The sequence below is a fragment of the Sapajus apella genome, unplaced genomic scaffold, assembly GCF_009761245.1.
Source record: "Sapajus apella isolate SASKATOON/1434 unplaced genomic scaffold, GSC_monkey_1.0 scaffold69, whole genome shotgun sequence".
Lineage (NCBI taxonomy): Eukaryota > Metazoa > Chordata > Mammalia > Primates > Cebidae > Sapajus > Sapajus apella.
Genome location: NW_022437009.1, coordinates 1,132,164 through 1,146,515, shown reverse-complemented (window position 1 = coordinate 1,146,515; position 14,352 = coordinate 1,132,164). Strand labels below are relative to the sequence as shown.

Sequence of the window (14,352 nt, the reverse complement as noted above, 5' to 3'; positions counted from 1 at the left end):
TAGATCTTAAAAATGTCAACAATATCCAAGGACTATTATTTTCATCTCTTTATACAAACGGCAAATACTCATTGTGAAAACTTCAAGCATAAAAGTAAAGATAATCTGAAAATATGTGATTGTAATGTTAATATTCTGCTGATTTTTGGGGCATCTTTTAATGCATATATCTGCACAAAATGTATAATCTTACACAAATGAAATCATATCATCATACTGTTTTTGCTGTGCGCACCTTTTTAGGAAAGACTATTTCTTCCCTCTTCCTCTCTCTTTCCTCTCTGCTCTTCCCTAATACTTAATCATTCCCACCCACAGCCCCTGCCTTTCCTGTCCCCTAATTTTAACAATTTGTGGCAGTCCTTCCATTTCTTTACCCAGGATTATATAAGTACACAACAACGCGCACACAGACACACACACAGACACACACACTGTCTCTCCCTCTCTCTCACATACACATGAGAGAAGTGACTTGTTTATTGCTCTGATAGAATCAAGATGTTAAGCTGTGCTTAGTAAAGCGGTATTATTAATTCCCTATTTATGGCTAGTACAGATGCATATAAAATTGAAATACGTGAAATAAACCCCAAACATTAAACTATTACTTATTGCCTAAAATAAGGTTGATTTCAATGCAAGGAGTACCTTAAGTTTATTTGTGTGAACTGCTGGAATAACTTAGAAATTTATACTTGCCTTTTGTTTCTGAATTGATACTAGGCGCACATACGTCTTTGCAATGTTTTCAGCTTAATAAAGATGGACAGTGGTTAGGTTCACTGATCTTTGCCCCTGCCACAAGTTAACATTGCTACAAATTGCTGACAGGGATTTACAGCTTCTTTCCTCAAAAAGACTCCAGACTAGCATAGCCTCAAAGGCTAAAGCTGACTTTTCAGATTCAGTTGGTAGGCTGTACGTTCAATCTCGGTTGCTCATTTAAGAAAACAGAGTGCAATAATTATCAATTCCCCTTTGTGTGTGTGTGTGCGTGTGTGTGTGTGTGTGTATGTGTGTGTGTGTATACATATATATATCTATATATGTATACACACACATATGTATGTATGTATGTATATTATCAATTCCCCTTTGTATGTGTATATATATGTATATACACATATATGTATGAATACAGACAGTACACATATATGTGTGTGTATATGTATGTATGTATGTATGTATATACAGACAGTTCCCAACTTGCAATGGTTTGAATTATGATTTTTCAACTTTACAATGGTGCAAAAGTGATATCCATTCAGTAGAAACTGTACGTGAAATACCCATAAAACCATTCTGTTTTTCACTTCCCATATGGTATTCATTAAATTACATGATACATTCAGTACTTTATTATAAAATAGGCTTTGTATTAGATGATTCTGTCCAACTATGGACTAATGTAAGTGTTTTGAGCACACTGAAGGTGGGCTAGGCTAAGCTGTAATATTCAGTAGGTTAGATGTGTTAAATGCATTTTTGATTAACAGTGTTTTCAACTTACAATGGCTTTATCAGGATGTAACCTGAATATATAAGTCAAGAAGCATCTGTTTATACTTTGTAAATTATATACTGCTTTATAAATACTATTATTTTAATTTTTTGGTCTCTTCCATACTTTTAAAATATTTTTAGTTATCCTTTTCAATAATCCAACATCTTTTTCAATAAGCCAACATGGTCTACTTACTAGTCCTACACTGCAGAAAACAATGAGGACTCTAGATACAGATCCAGAAGCCTGTCTACAGGCACGCCAGAGCTTAGTCCCAAGAAAGTTCCAAGCCCGTCTATTGTCCAATCCTCTCTTTAGAATATACCCTGATGTAACAATTATAAGTTTTTGTCACTTACTTAGAATGGACTTGGGCACTGGAAAGAACTCCCCATACTTCTTGTTGAAACTTTGTGCTAGATCCTGAACTAGTTCCATGTGCTGGACTTGATCCTCCCCAACAGGAACGTGTGTGGACCTTTAATAAAAGACAGAGAGAAAAATATAGCCAGGCTCTTTCTTAGATGGAAATGATATTGCAAGCAGCTGCATTTCCTGTGAATACTTCACTGTTGGTGTTCAACAAATGTTCACCAACTACAGAGGGAAGGTTCAGACCTAAGTCTTTAACTATGGATCGGACAAATGTCAAAGAGATGTTTGTCTACTCTAGTTGTGTTTTTTCCAGAGTAGAGGAATACAGTCATCAACACCAGCGGGACAGGATCTTGCTGGGAGGGAAGAATGGGACTTTAAGTAGCATATGCTCTAGGCACAACTGTATTTTAAAACTCCGCCTCATTCCCTCACCCAGTCAGCACATATTATCCCAGCCCTGACCAGATGCTTTTTATCTCAGAACTGCAGCTCACATTGAAAGACACCCCACCCTACTCTTCAAATCAAAGGTGGCAGAAAGTTCTTCAGGCAAGAGTTTTTCCTCTCTGTCACACAGGGAGTAATTCAAGATTTTTGGAATAAGCTTCATTTTCAAGTTCGTTGTAATCACAGGACAATTAATATGTTGCAGAGAACTTAAAATCTACAACTACAGTGTAGATGGCTATCAAAAACTATGCGGGATGAAAAAAGCAAGTTGCAGAAAACATTAAGTACACTGACATTTATGTAAATTTTACAAGTGCATATGGAAATGCTACATATTGTTTAAAGATGCATATATCTGTAATAATAAGCATAAAAACCATACTGGAAGCTCCTCCCCAAATTTGTAATTGTAGCTGCTTCTAGAGAAGGGGGGAAGGAAATAGATCTGATGAAAAGAACAAATAAGACTTGAATTTTATCTGTAATATTTCATTTTATTAAAAAATAAAGATATGAAACCAAAATGTTAGAATATAGGGAATGACTTTATCATGACTTTAATCCCATATATAAAATTTGCAGCGTCAGATTATGATGTGGTACATCAAATAAGGGAAGAATAAACCATTATAGGGAAGTCTTGATGAGGAAAATTTTATACTGAAGTATTACGGTGGGATAAAAAGCATGTGATTTTATATATGTAATGTTTGGCTGGGAGTTTATACTTGATAATACAAGCAATACAGTGCTCTGGGGTTTTTTAATCAAAGAAACAATATTGTTCCTATGAAAAAAGCAGTGAGCCATCATAGGCAAGTTTCTTACCTTTTCCAAGTCTTCGTTTCCTCTGTAAAGTGAAGGTCATCATGGAGCTTACCTCATACGGCTCTTTCAAGGATTATGAGCATACCACTTGATAGTAAGAGCTCAATAAATGCTTGCTATTGATATATACATATATATATATTCATTAATATCTGACATGATGAAGGACGAAATGGTAAAATAAAGATATAATAAAGGACCTTGGTGTGGAGTACACTAACTTTTTCCACACTGGATCATTTTCCTTTTTCATAGCTGACATACCACAGATATCAATGCATAATCCCAGAGGTAGTCACAGACCTGGGCAGTGATGCTGATATGCGTAGAAAACTTACTTGAAACTGACAGTTCGCATATCTGATCAGGTAATCCCAGAATATAAATGATATGTTACAGGAATTCTGAGAGCTCTTTTAATTAAAAAAACAAAAAACAGGAATAGAACAATGAATGAAAAGGCAAAATGTAAGAAACATGACAGCAGACCCAGATGTGGTTTCTCTTCTTCTAAGGTCAATAAGTGAACGTGGGAAATTCTACCAAATAATTGTGAGGGCCAAAGCTATTGCTGTCTTCCACACAGCCTGGGGTAGAAAGCCACTGGACCAGTGAGTGGCAGAGACAAATATAGTCCTTTTTATGTTTTCCTCAGCACTCATGGCCCTACATGGTGCTCCTCTCTGGGATGTACACACAGATACCCTACCTTTGTGACTTTCTCTTCTTGGAGTGGACTTTGCTACTCCTGTCTTGTAATTATAGTGAGGCTGACATGCAGAGGTCACCTTGATGCCTCCAAGCCAAATTAGCCAACAGAGCAGGTTAAAAGCAATTACAGTAGCCCATAGGAAATCACAATGGACTGCAACTAACACAGAAAAAACTATTACCATAATCAATACACTTTAAGCACATCAAAATGAATATTTCCACATGTCAAAATGGTTCCAGATTTACAAAGCAACCAAACTAAACAGAAAACACATTTAGTTTTCATAATGACTCTGCATGCATCTTTGCCTGATGTCGGACCCTTGCCTCTTTTCTCACAATTCTGTGGGGTTTTGCTTTTTTTTTAAAAAAAAAAAAAAAGGATTTAAAAAATGCTAATGTTTTTCACCTGCCCCTATTGCTCCACTTGGCTTTTTCATCTGATTTTGGCGTGTTTGTTTCAGGCCTCCCCTCCCTGTGCTCCTGCTGCCCCTTTCACCTCCTATAATTTATCTTGGCCTTTACTTCTCATCAATTGAGTTGACACTTTACATTAATTCATCCTGTCTTTGATTCTACTCACTTATGTGCCTTTCACATTTTTAGCCTTTTTCCTCAGGCTTCCTTTCACTTCAAATAATTTAGTGCTGCTCTTTAAAAATTTATACCCTACATAATGATATCCATATTAATGTATCTTCTCTTTTTTCTATTTTCTTTTTTTTTTAGTTACTCTGTGGTTTCTTAGACGCAACATAAAACAAATGCCTTTCATAATTCTGATTGTTATAACTTCTGTCACATAATAATGCCTCTGATCTTCTCCTTTGGTGACTAAACCATTTTTCTTTTGCTTAGTTCCTTTTTGCATCTATGACTACTTAAGATCACCCCACCCTTCTGGCAGAATTACTGTCCAGATTAATAATCGTTGCCTACATATATCTGCTCACAGAGATTTGTTCTCTTATTATTTCTGTTTCCACTTTTTTGGCTGTGTTTGTAAGTTTTCAGTGCTGCTGCCTTTAACCAGCCTGGCTAGGACAGGACTTTGGTGGTGTTTATTGTCATAAAGGATTAATTCCTCATCACTGGTTGCTTGTTGGATATGCAATAATGACGCTCTAATTCAGCACTTACTTACTGAAGACCCACGATGTGAAAGACCTGGAGCTGCGTACTGTGAAAGATACAATGAAGGGTTTACTTTCTAAAGATTTAAGGCCTCCAGGAGGAGACATAATACCCAATAAAGCTCTACATTCTTCTGGCTAGTCTTCTTTCAGCATCCCCTAACTCAGTGAACAGCAATACTATCAATACAGTTGGGTAAGGCAGAAATACCGGGTCATCCCCGACACCTCCCTCTCGTATACATCCAGGCCTATCAGTTTTGCCTCCTACATACCTCGTATATTTGTCTACTTTTCTTCATCTTCATTGTCACCATCATGGTCCATATTAGACTACTGAAATAGCCTCTAAGCAGATTGCCCCAGATATTCTTGTCTTCCTAAAATCCATTCTCTGTATTTTCATCAATTCTGTTTTAAAAGCGTAAGTCATATCAAATTCGCTGTATCCTTAAAATGTACAAATGGCTTCCTGTTACTTTTTGGAGAGCGTACTGGATTATCTGTTGACATCTCAGCACCATTCTCTCCCTTCTATGCTACCTCTTGATTTTCAGGGGCTGGCAGCCTGGACACTGCATTTCTCAGACTGTCTTTCAGCAGGGTTCTGGTTAGGTGTAGGCATTTGCCCAATAGAGGGAAAGTGGAAAGCAAAAGATTAAAAAAATTATTGCTTAGGTAGTATGGGTGGATACGTGGCTATGAGCAGACTGCAGAAATGAATAGCTTCCTGCGCGTCAGAAAAATCCAGGCTTGACTGGCCTCACAAAGAACGAAGCAGTTCAAGAATTGAAAGTCTCCAAAGCAGCTTTAGGCACGCTAGCATTCTTAGAAAAAGCTCTCAAATGCTGTTTTATGATGGTCTCAAAAAAAGAGAAATAATAATAATTAAAAGCTCTCAAAAAGCTTATTTTCAATGGTCCTCAATGGCAGTAGCCTGATTCTCAGACACTGTGATGACACCTCTTCTCTGACTCTACCAGCCTGAAGTTTCTGAGCAATCATTTTAATCTCTATACTTTCTGGGTTTTGGTTTGGTTTGGTTTCTGCCTGAAGTTTCTTGAGGCCTTCGTTGTCTCATTTTTCTATATCATTTTTACTTTCACTTCCAGTCTTCTTTTTTTTTTGTTTTTGAGATGGAGTCTCACTCTGTCACCCAGGCTAGACTGCAGTGGCAGCCTCTTGGCTCCCTGTGGCAAGAGGGAGATCCTCCCAGATCCTCCTCCCAGGTTTAAGCACTTCTTGTGCCTCAGCCTCCTGAGTAGCTGGGACTATGACGCACACCAGCACCCCTGGCTAAATTTTGTATTTTAAGTAGAGACAGGGTTTCACCATTTCGGCCAGGCAGGACTTGAACTCCTGACCTCAGATGATCTGCCTGCCTCAGTCTCCCAAAGTGCTGGGATTGCAGGTGTGAGCCACGCATGCCCGGATGGTTTCCAGTCTTCTTATCCTCTTCCCAAATTTTTCAAATTCTTGAGAAAGATAATCTGATTAGCCCAGATACTCTCTTTATCTCTATCTGAATGAACTTAGTGGAACCTCTCTGAAGCTTCATTTCCTCATCTGTAAAATGGGGATAATACCACTCACTTATTTTATAGTGCTATTGTGAGAACTGAGTAGGTAACAAGTGTGTAGCAGTTAGTAGATGCCTGGCAAATAACGCTCAACACGTGAAAAGTCCTTTCTTTCCTTTGCCTCAAGGCTAAGCATAGTACCTTTTTCCAGATCAGTGGTATTGTAGGTACTTAGGAACTATCTGTTGTATATTGATAAAAATTATATACATATGTGTGTGCCTTTATGTGTGTGTACACATATACATACACACACAGAGAGAGAGAAAGGGGAAAAAATATTTACTTGATATATAGCCAGCTATTTGAAATTAGGCATTTGGAAAAATAATATAGATGCAGAATAAAAACTATGAACACTTGCTATGTTTGAGCATTGGAATATTTTGTCTATATTCAAATATCTTGTACTTATCATATTCTCAAGCTGAATATGGTCTCAGCGGTCCATTCCTGGGTTCCTTACAAAGTTCTGCCAAAACAGTTAGATAAATCTTGTATAAACTTATCTGAAAGGCTCCTCTTCTCTTTCTTTCTATTATGTTTGTTCTCTGGCCCACCATGCCACTCATTCTAATGATGATTTTGATAAAAGGAAACACTAAGATTTGGCTTGCATCAAAATTTTATGAAGAGGTCACACGTAGATTTGCTGGTAGAAAAAAAACCACAGATGTTTTATCCACCCTTCAATCTAGCATTCTACCTATCTACATTTATAATGCAAATATTCATAGACATTCTGGCTACGACCTTTTTCAAAATCCAGAAATGTCTGAAACAAAGCAAAACAAAAACAAAAATACCCTCAAATACCTCATCTCTGTCATAGGGCAAACAATGATATAGCCTGAAAATCAAACCTGAGTTTGAATCCTGACTCTGCTACTTATCATTGAGCAATTAGGAATTTCTAAACTCGAGAGAAAACGTAAGGAGACAAACGCAAAATGAACATTAGCAGAAAAAGTGCTGTAGACCCACAGTCTTGCCCCGGGGTTCCAAAGTCAACTGACTGGCTGCACAGCTTCAGGCAAGTTGTTAAACCACGCCGGGCTGCACTTGTAAAGCAACGGAATTAAAGAAGGGGCTCCTTAAAGCCCCTTCCCATCCTTTGCTCCACGGTATCATAAGAGTGCAGTCATTCTTGTTAAAGTTTATGCTTTTCCATAACCCTAAGCTCAGAGGATTCTCCCATTACAGCTCTTGAACTGTTAAGGAAATCTACCATGCTCATGTGTTTTCTTAATCTGGTGCTGACAGTTCTCAGTTTTTGTTTTTGGAGCCAAGGTTTCACTATTTTGCCCAAGCTGGGCTCAAGCGATCCTCCCGCCTCAGCCTTCCAAGTAGTTGGAGCTACAGACATGCAACACCGTGCCTGGCCAGCCTTTGGTTCTATAAAGAAGTAGGCCGTGAAACAAAATTAGACAACATTGTAATCATCAAAGACACAGTCATCATTAGTCATAATCAAGTAACAGCTCCTAGTCACAGCACTGCCTGCCCTATATTTCATTTTAATCCTCTAATAAGCCTGTGCCTAATAATTATTCCCATTTTACAGGTGAGAAAATCAAGTTTCTTCACAGAACCTTTTCAAGCAAATATCCAATCTGTCTAGAAAAATGTATTATTAAGACTTTCATTACGCTTTCATTTGCTACTTATTGGAGAAAAGTGTTCTAGCCTTTTAAGCAAGTCAAAAAACGCTTACTACAAATAATAAATGTTATCAAGAGTCCAGCATTCAAGTTAATACAACAAACAGACAAATAATCTTTGTAAGTTTGCATCAGAATTGAAGATAGGCTGCATGTGCTCATGGACATTCCCTGTTTGTTGAGCTAAGCAGCTGCTCTTTTGGCTGTTTCCATCATAATTGCACAAGGGCATTGGAGTCGTGCCACAAGGTACAGATACTGTCATCTTCATGTTATTATCAGACTTCCATGCAAATAATTCTAGTTCACAGCTTTAGGGGGAAGGGATGCAGAAACGTTGGTAAAGTGTCTTCTTTTCCCAGAAGCTTTAATAGTAGCATCGCTGTAAGTGCAGGCCAATTGGGAGGCTTTATCTCTAGAAGGCCAAATGGGGGTCGAGGGAGGCTGATGAGGAGTTAGCATGAAGAATTGAGACGGGGATGAAATCAGAAACCCTGGCCAGTAGCACAGTGAGTGCAGGGATCAGCATCCTCAGGTGTGTATTTCTGAGGAATTTAAGTGGCAGCAGTAGCTGACTGGATAGATTATGGGTCCAGGAAAAGTACAGGTACCCTGAATCATATTTTAAAACTTGCTATCAACCTGTAGGTCTAGTACAGTGGCTATGTAAATTTAATTTAATTAAAATTAAACAGAATTTAAAATTTACCTCCTCTGTGGCACTAGCAACATTTCAGGCACTCAAAAGCCTCACATGTGGCTACTGGCTACAGGATCTAGCACAGACATAGAACATTTCTGTTAACACAGCGAGATTTAAATGTTTAAACCAACATTTAAAAAGCCTGAAGTTTGATCAACACTTGGGAAATATATATGGCATACTGGTTATGAGCACAGACTCTATATCCAAACTTCCTGGACTCAAATCCTGGCTCCAAGCCTTGCTAATTACATGACTTTGGGTATGCTATTACCACTCTGTGCCTCGATTTCTCCATCTGTAAAACTGGGACAATAACAGTGCAAATTTTAGAAGACTGTTGTAAAGGTTGATGTATTTAAAGCACTTACAATGGTTTCCAACACATTGTAAGTGCGATTTAAATGTTAGCTCTTAATATTATGAGTTTCTCACAGAGACATACTTCTATAATGCAGTACCTATTGCTGGGGAATAGATATAACCTGATTCAGACATCTGACCCTTTCTGCACCTCCCTTTGCCCATGAATCAAGTCTGTATTGAATAGGATAAAACACTCTTGTCACCATGAGTGTGTACAATACCAGGGTGAACTCTCTTCTTACTTGTACAACAGAATGTCGGCCGCCTGGAGCACTGGGTACGTGAGCAGGCCTGCCGTGCCGTCGTGCTTCTGCTTGGCAGTCTTGGCCTGGGAGAGGTGAAAGAGACGAGGAGAAGAAATCTGAAATCTGACTTGAACCTAATTATACTGCTAAATTAAGAAAACTTTAAAACAAGCAAATTGCGATCTGACGCCACCTGTAACATCATATGTCAGTTCGTTTTTAGCAATTTAGCCATCTTCCGGCTAGCTTGTCTTCATGTTCCTGGCTGAGGGAGGAATAAGGTGAATCCATTTCACCACCGCCCCTTTAAAGGACCCTGCACTGCTACTGTTCATTTATTTTATTAAAGTAAGGATATAGGGATTTATTGGTTCCAAATCGGATAAATTCCACGTTTCACAGACAAGGTCACAGTTATCATGAAATTAAATTTCTACAAATTAACATGAGTTAACATCAAAAGCCCTACTGCTTATACATGGAGATTTGCCAAAATGTCTCACAGCATGCTATGGTCATTCCCTCATTAATACTAATTAAATATTAATGACCTTTTCTGTCAGTCTTATGTCATGGTAGGCGCTAGAGATACAGCAATCAATAAGTAGTCCCCTTCATGAGGCTTATAGGCCGTTTGGGAAGAGACAGTTAAACAAGTAATAAGAAGGTGTAAGAAGTGCCCTAAGGGGAAGATTCCAGTGCTGTGGGAGGATCTGATAAGGGCATCTAGCCTTCTCCATTGGGACAGCGAAAGGCGGAATAGTGGCATAGAAGGGTGGGGTGGGGGTTGCTGAGGTCAGGGTTATTTAGAGGATTAATGAGTAACATATATGTAAGGCATCTAGAGCACATAATAGGCACTCAATAAATATTAATGCTCTTTACATTTTCCCTCTCCCTTGTGATTCCAAGGTCCACTATGCTAATGTGAAAAGGCTATAAATTGAATGTGATGGCAACTTTTAAAAATTGGGTTATTTTCCAATTTGTGCATTTCCAAATTAAACTCCCATTATCTTTACCCGGTGATCATTATGAACTGGTCTTTATCATGAACTTTGTAACTAGGAGATGTAGTGAAGGAACTGTATGTTCAAACATTCATATTTCCTCTGAATGGCCTAGAGCACTGGCTGCTAAGCTGGAAACCACTTGAAGTATGCTCAGAGAAGTTAAGTTTGTAACTAAATTATGAAACGCCAAAATTACTATGGCTAAGGAAAGAAGTTGTTGTATTTTCAGACTGAGCCTTAAAGAGTGTGGTTGGACCCTGGTAGGGGATCCCCATGTTTGTGAGCTCATGAGCTTGGTCCCTGGAATAAAACCAGTTTATAAATTCAGTCGCTCAGTTCATCCAGAAATAATCGAACTTGAGGGAAGTGATTCATATTAACTAAATGAGTAAGATTTGTCCACACACCCAAGTATCCATTTATTTTACAAGAGATGCTATATCTTTGGCCTTGAAACTTCACAGGATATTCCCATCTAATAAGTAGCTCTACTCAGAGAACCAAACAACAAGTCAGCAATGTGCAGCTGCAGCAGGGGAGTTAGTATCATGAAATCCATGTTTTTCCTACAAACAGGCAATCATCCACTAGTGGAAAGGCCTTTCCAGAATCAGTACATGCACTAATAATGTGCTATCAGGAGATACGTAGATGGTGTTTTAAAGTGGGAATAGTTGCTACTAGATTAGTATTCAGTTCCTATAAAAAGGATTTCAACATTATACTTAAGGGTAGAATATTATGATAAAATGGGAAGGTATTGCCTAAAACCAAAATATGGCAGAGAGGATTATGAAACGTTATTTCTAATTTATGGCAAGTAATGAATCTAGAGCATTACCAGTACTGTCTTATTTATTAAGTGTCTTAGTCCACTCAGGCTGCTATAACAAAAATACCCAACTAGGTGGCTTATAAACAACAGACATTTCTTTCTCACAGTTCTGGAGGCTGGGAAGTCCAAGATTAAGGCAAAGTCACTATCTGGTGAGGAACCTTGTTCATGGACAGTGACTTCTAGCTTTGTTCGCATATGATGGCAGGAACAAGTGGTCTCCCTAAGAGATCAGTGCTCTAAGAGATCAGTGCTTTAACAAGAGCACTAATCTCACTCCTGATGGTCCTGCCCTCATGATCTAATCACCTCTCAAGGGCCCTGCCTGCTAATACTATCATCTTGGGAGTTAGGTTTTAGCATATAAATTTTGGGGGACACATTCAGATTACAGCATTTAGGCGCTGCCACTTTAAAGGTTTGTCTGTTTCTCTCTGGAGCATATGTGAAGGCTTCTAAAGGTTAGCTTTTGAGGAAATCAGTGGTCCTGAAAATAGGCTCAAAAGAAGCTTCAAATTGAAATTAGTTTTGACGTAGTTGGGGGCTACATACACTGGGGTTATCCAGTTTCAAAAATAAATGGAAGTAAAGTACTATGAATTATCCAATTTATCTTTCTTGGTTGAACTTCTTAGAAAAAGTACAGCCCTAATTTTTCTGTGGGTTTGAACTGTTGCCTGGACTCAACTTGTTTAAATGTTAAAGAAAATATGTCGTCTCTTCTCTCCACAATGAAAACATTCTTTCCTTACTGCCAGTTAGTCCCAGTGGAAATGGGAGGCAACTTCAGGGTCCAGTAATCCAGAATTTGTGATTGTTTGTCAACTATGATGTGGTTGTTCAAGGTCATAACCAAGTCTATCCAAAGGTAACGGATTCAACTGTACACAGATAAAAACAATTGACATAATTTTTAAGTCAGAAGGAATCTTGGAAAGGCCTTTTACTTTCTGTTTAATACCCTGAAGCAGGGGGGTTAAAGATGCTGTTCAACCACTGGTGAGTTGCAGAGCCGGGAGGAGTAAACTCAGGATTCACAGAGCCTAACACAAAAATACACAGGAAGGGAAAAAGACCTTGTTGTCTGTTTATTAATCAGATTACTGGCATTTACCTTCCACTGGTGTAAATGTTGTAATCGAGGTAGTCTGACCATGCAGGAAAGGATCCAACTTAATTGTGTGTGTTCAGGCACCTAATGAAATAAAATAGAACATTAGTAAAGTGGCCAGTGTTTTCTTGCATGTAAGAAAAACTAAATAGTAAATATTACCTTAAATGTCTGAAAATACCCCAAATCAATGTTATTATAAGAACAGGTGACGGGGACTTAGTTCTGATTCATGATGGATAGACTCTTAGGTGAAGAAGAAATAATACAAGCTAACTGATCTGATTATTAATCTAGTGTTTAAGTCTACTTTACAATATCCTTAGCAAGTGGGTAACCAGACTCTGCTTCAGCATCTTCAGTGAGAAAGTTTCATGATGTCCAGTGGCATCTATCTGTAAAGTTTCAAGCTTATTAAGAAAAAACACGGAGAGAGAGATCCAAGATGGCTGATCACTAGTAGCTCGGGATTGTAGCTCCCACTGAAAGAGCAGAGAACGAGAGGACGCCACACTTTCAGATCAATTTTTGTTGCTCACGCACCAGGAGATTCCCAGCGGGGGAGACCCACGTGTCGCCAGCGCGACTCTTGAGGCCGGCGAGGCGGTTTTGCCGCTGCCTTGGAGCGGCGGCTCTTGGTGCAGAGTCACAAAAGCACCATCAATCTTTTTTTTTTTTTGACGGAGTTTCGCTCTCGTTACCCAGGCTGGAGTGCAATGGCGCGATCTCGGCTCACCGCAACCTCCGTCTCCTGGGTTCAGGCAATTCTCCTGCCTCAGCCTCCTGAGTAGCTGGGATTACAGGCACACGCCACCATGCCCAGCTAATTTTTTGTATTTTTTTTTTAGTAGAGACGGGGTTTCACCATGTTGACCAGGATGGTCTCAATCTCTTGACCTCGTGATCCACCCGCCTCGGCCTCCCAAAGTGCTGGGATTACAGGCTTGAGCCACCGTGCCCGGCCAGCACCATCAATCTTAAAGCTGCCGTTTTGGCCGGGGCAGTGGGTTGCTCAGATTTTAGCACCAGGAATCAACAAGTTGGACGTCCATTCAGAAACCCAACTATAAAGATGGTAATTATAAAGACCACAGATGGATAAATTTATAACAAAGGGAAGAAACCAGCCTAAAAAGGCTGAGAATACCCAAAATCAGAATGCCTCTCCCTCTACAGGGGATCACAGTTCCTCATCAGCAACAGAACAAGGCCTGATGGAGAAAGACTGTGTTCCATTAACAGAAGCAGGCTTTAAAAAGTGGATGATAAGAAACTTCTGGGAATTAAAAGAACTTGTTCTAACCCAATGCAAAGAAACTAAGAACTTTGAAAAAAGGTTTGACGAAATGTTAAAAATAACACACAATTTAGAGAGGAATATAAGTGAATTAATGGAGCTGAAAAATACAACACGAGAACTTCGCGAACTATGCACAAGTTTTAACAGCCGAATTGATCAAGCAAAAGAAAAGATATTAGAGGTCAAAGACCAACTTCATGAAATAAAACAAAAAGACAAGATTAGAGAAAAAAAGGATAAAAAAGAACGAGCAAAGTCTCCAAGAAATATGGGACTATGTGAAAAGACCTAATCTACGTTTGATAGGTGTACCTGAATGTGACGAAGAGAATCAATCCAAGCTGGAAAATACGCTTCAGGATATTATTCAGGAAAACTTTCCCAACGTAGCAAGGCAGGACAATATTCAACTCCAGGTAATACAGAGAACACCACAAAGATATTCCTCAAGAAGACCAACCTCAAGACACATAATCGCCAGATTCACCAGGGTTGAAATGAAAGAGAAAATACTGAGGGCAGCCAGAG

General features: G+C 38.9%; 1 protein-coding gene across 2 annotated transcripts in view; it reads right to left on the bottom strand.

Annotated features, from left to right (window-relative positions):
- WARS2 (tryptophanyl tRNA synthetase 2, mitochondrial) overlaps nucleotides 1-14,352 on the bottom strand; it is a 112,349-nt gene that overhangs the window by 1,367 nt on the left and 96,630 nt on the right. For both annotated transcript variants that reach the window (XM_032249586.1, XM_032249587.1), the window contains 3 exons: nucleotides 12,528-12,608; nucleotides 9,563-9,648; nucleotides 1,867-1,985 (listed from right to left, as the gene is read on the bottom strand). In XM_032249586.1, coding sequence (XP_032105477.1) covers nucleotides 1,867-1,985; nucleotides 9,563-9,648; nucleotides 12,528-12,608 — 286 coding nt within the window. The remainder of the gene's footprint in view (nucleotides 1-1,866; nucleotides 1,986-9,562; nucleotides 9,649-12,527; nucleotides 12,609-14,352) is intronic.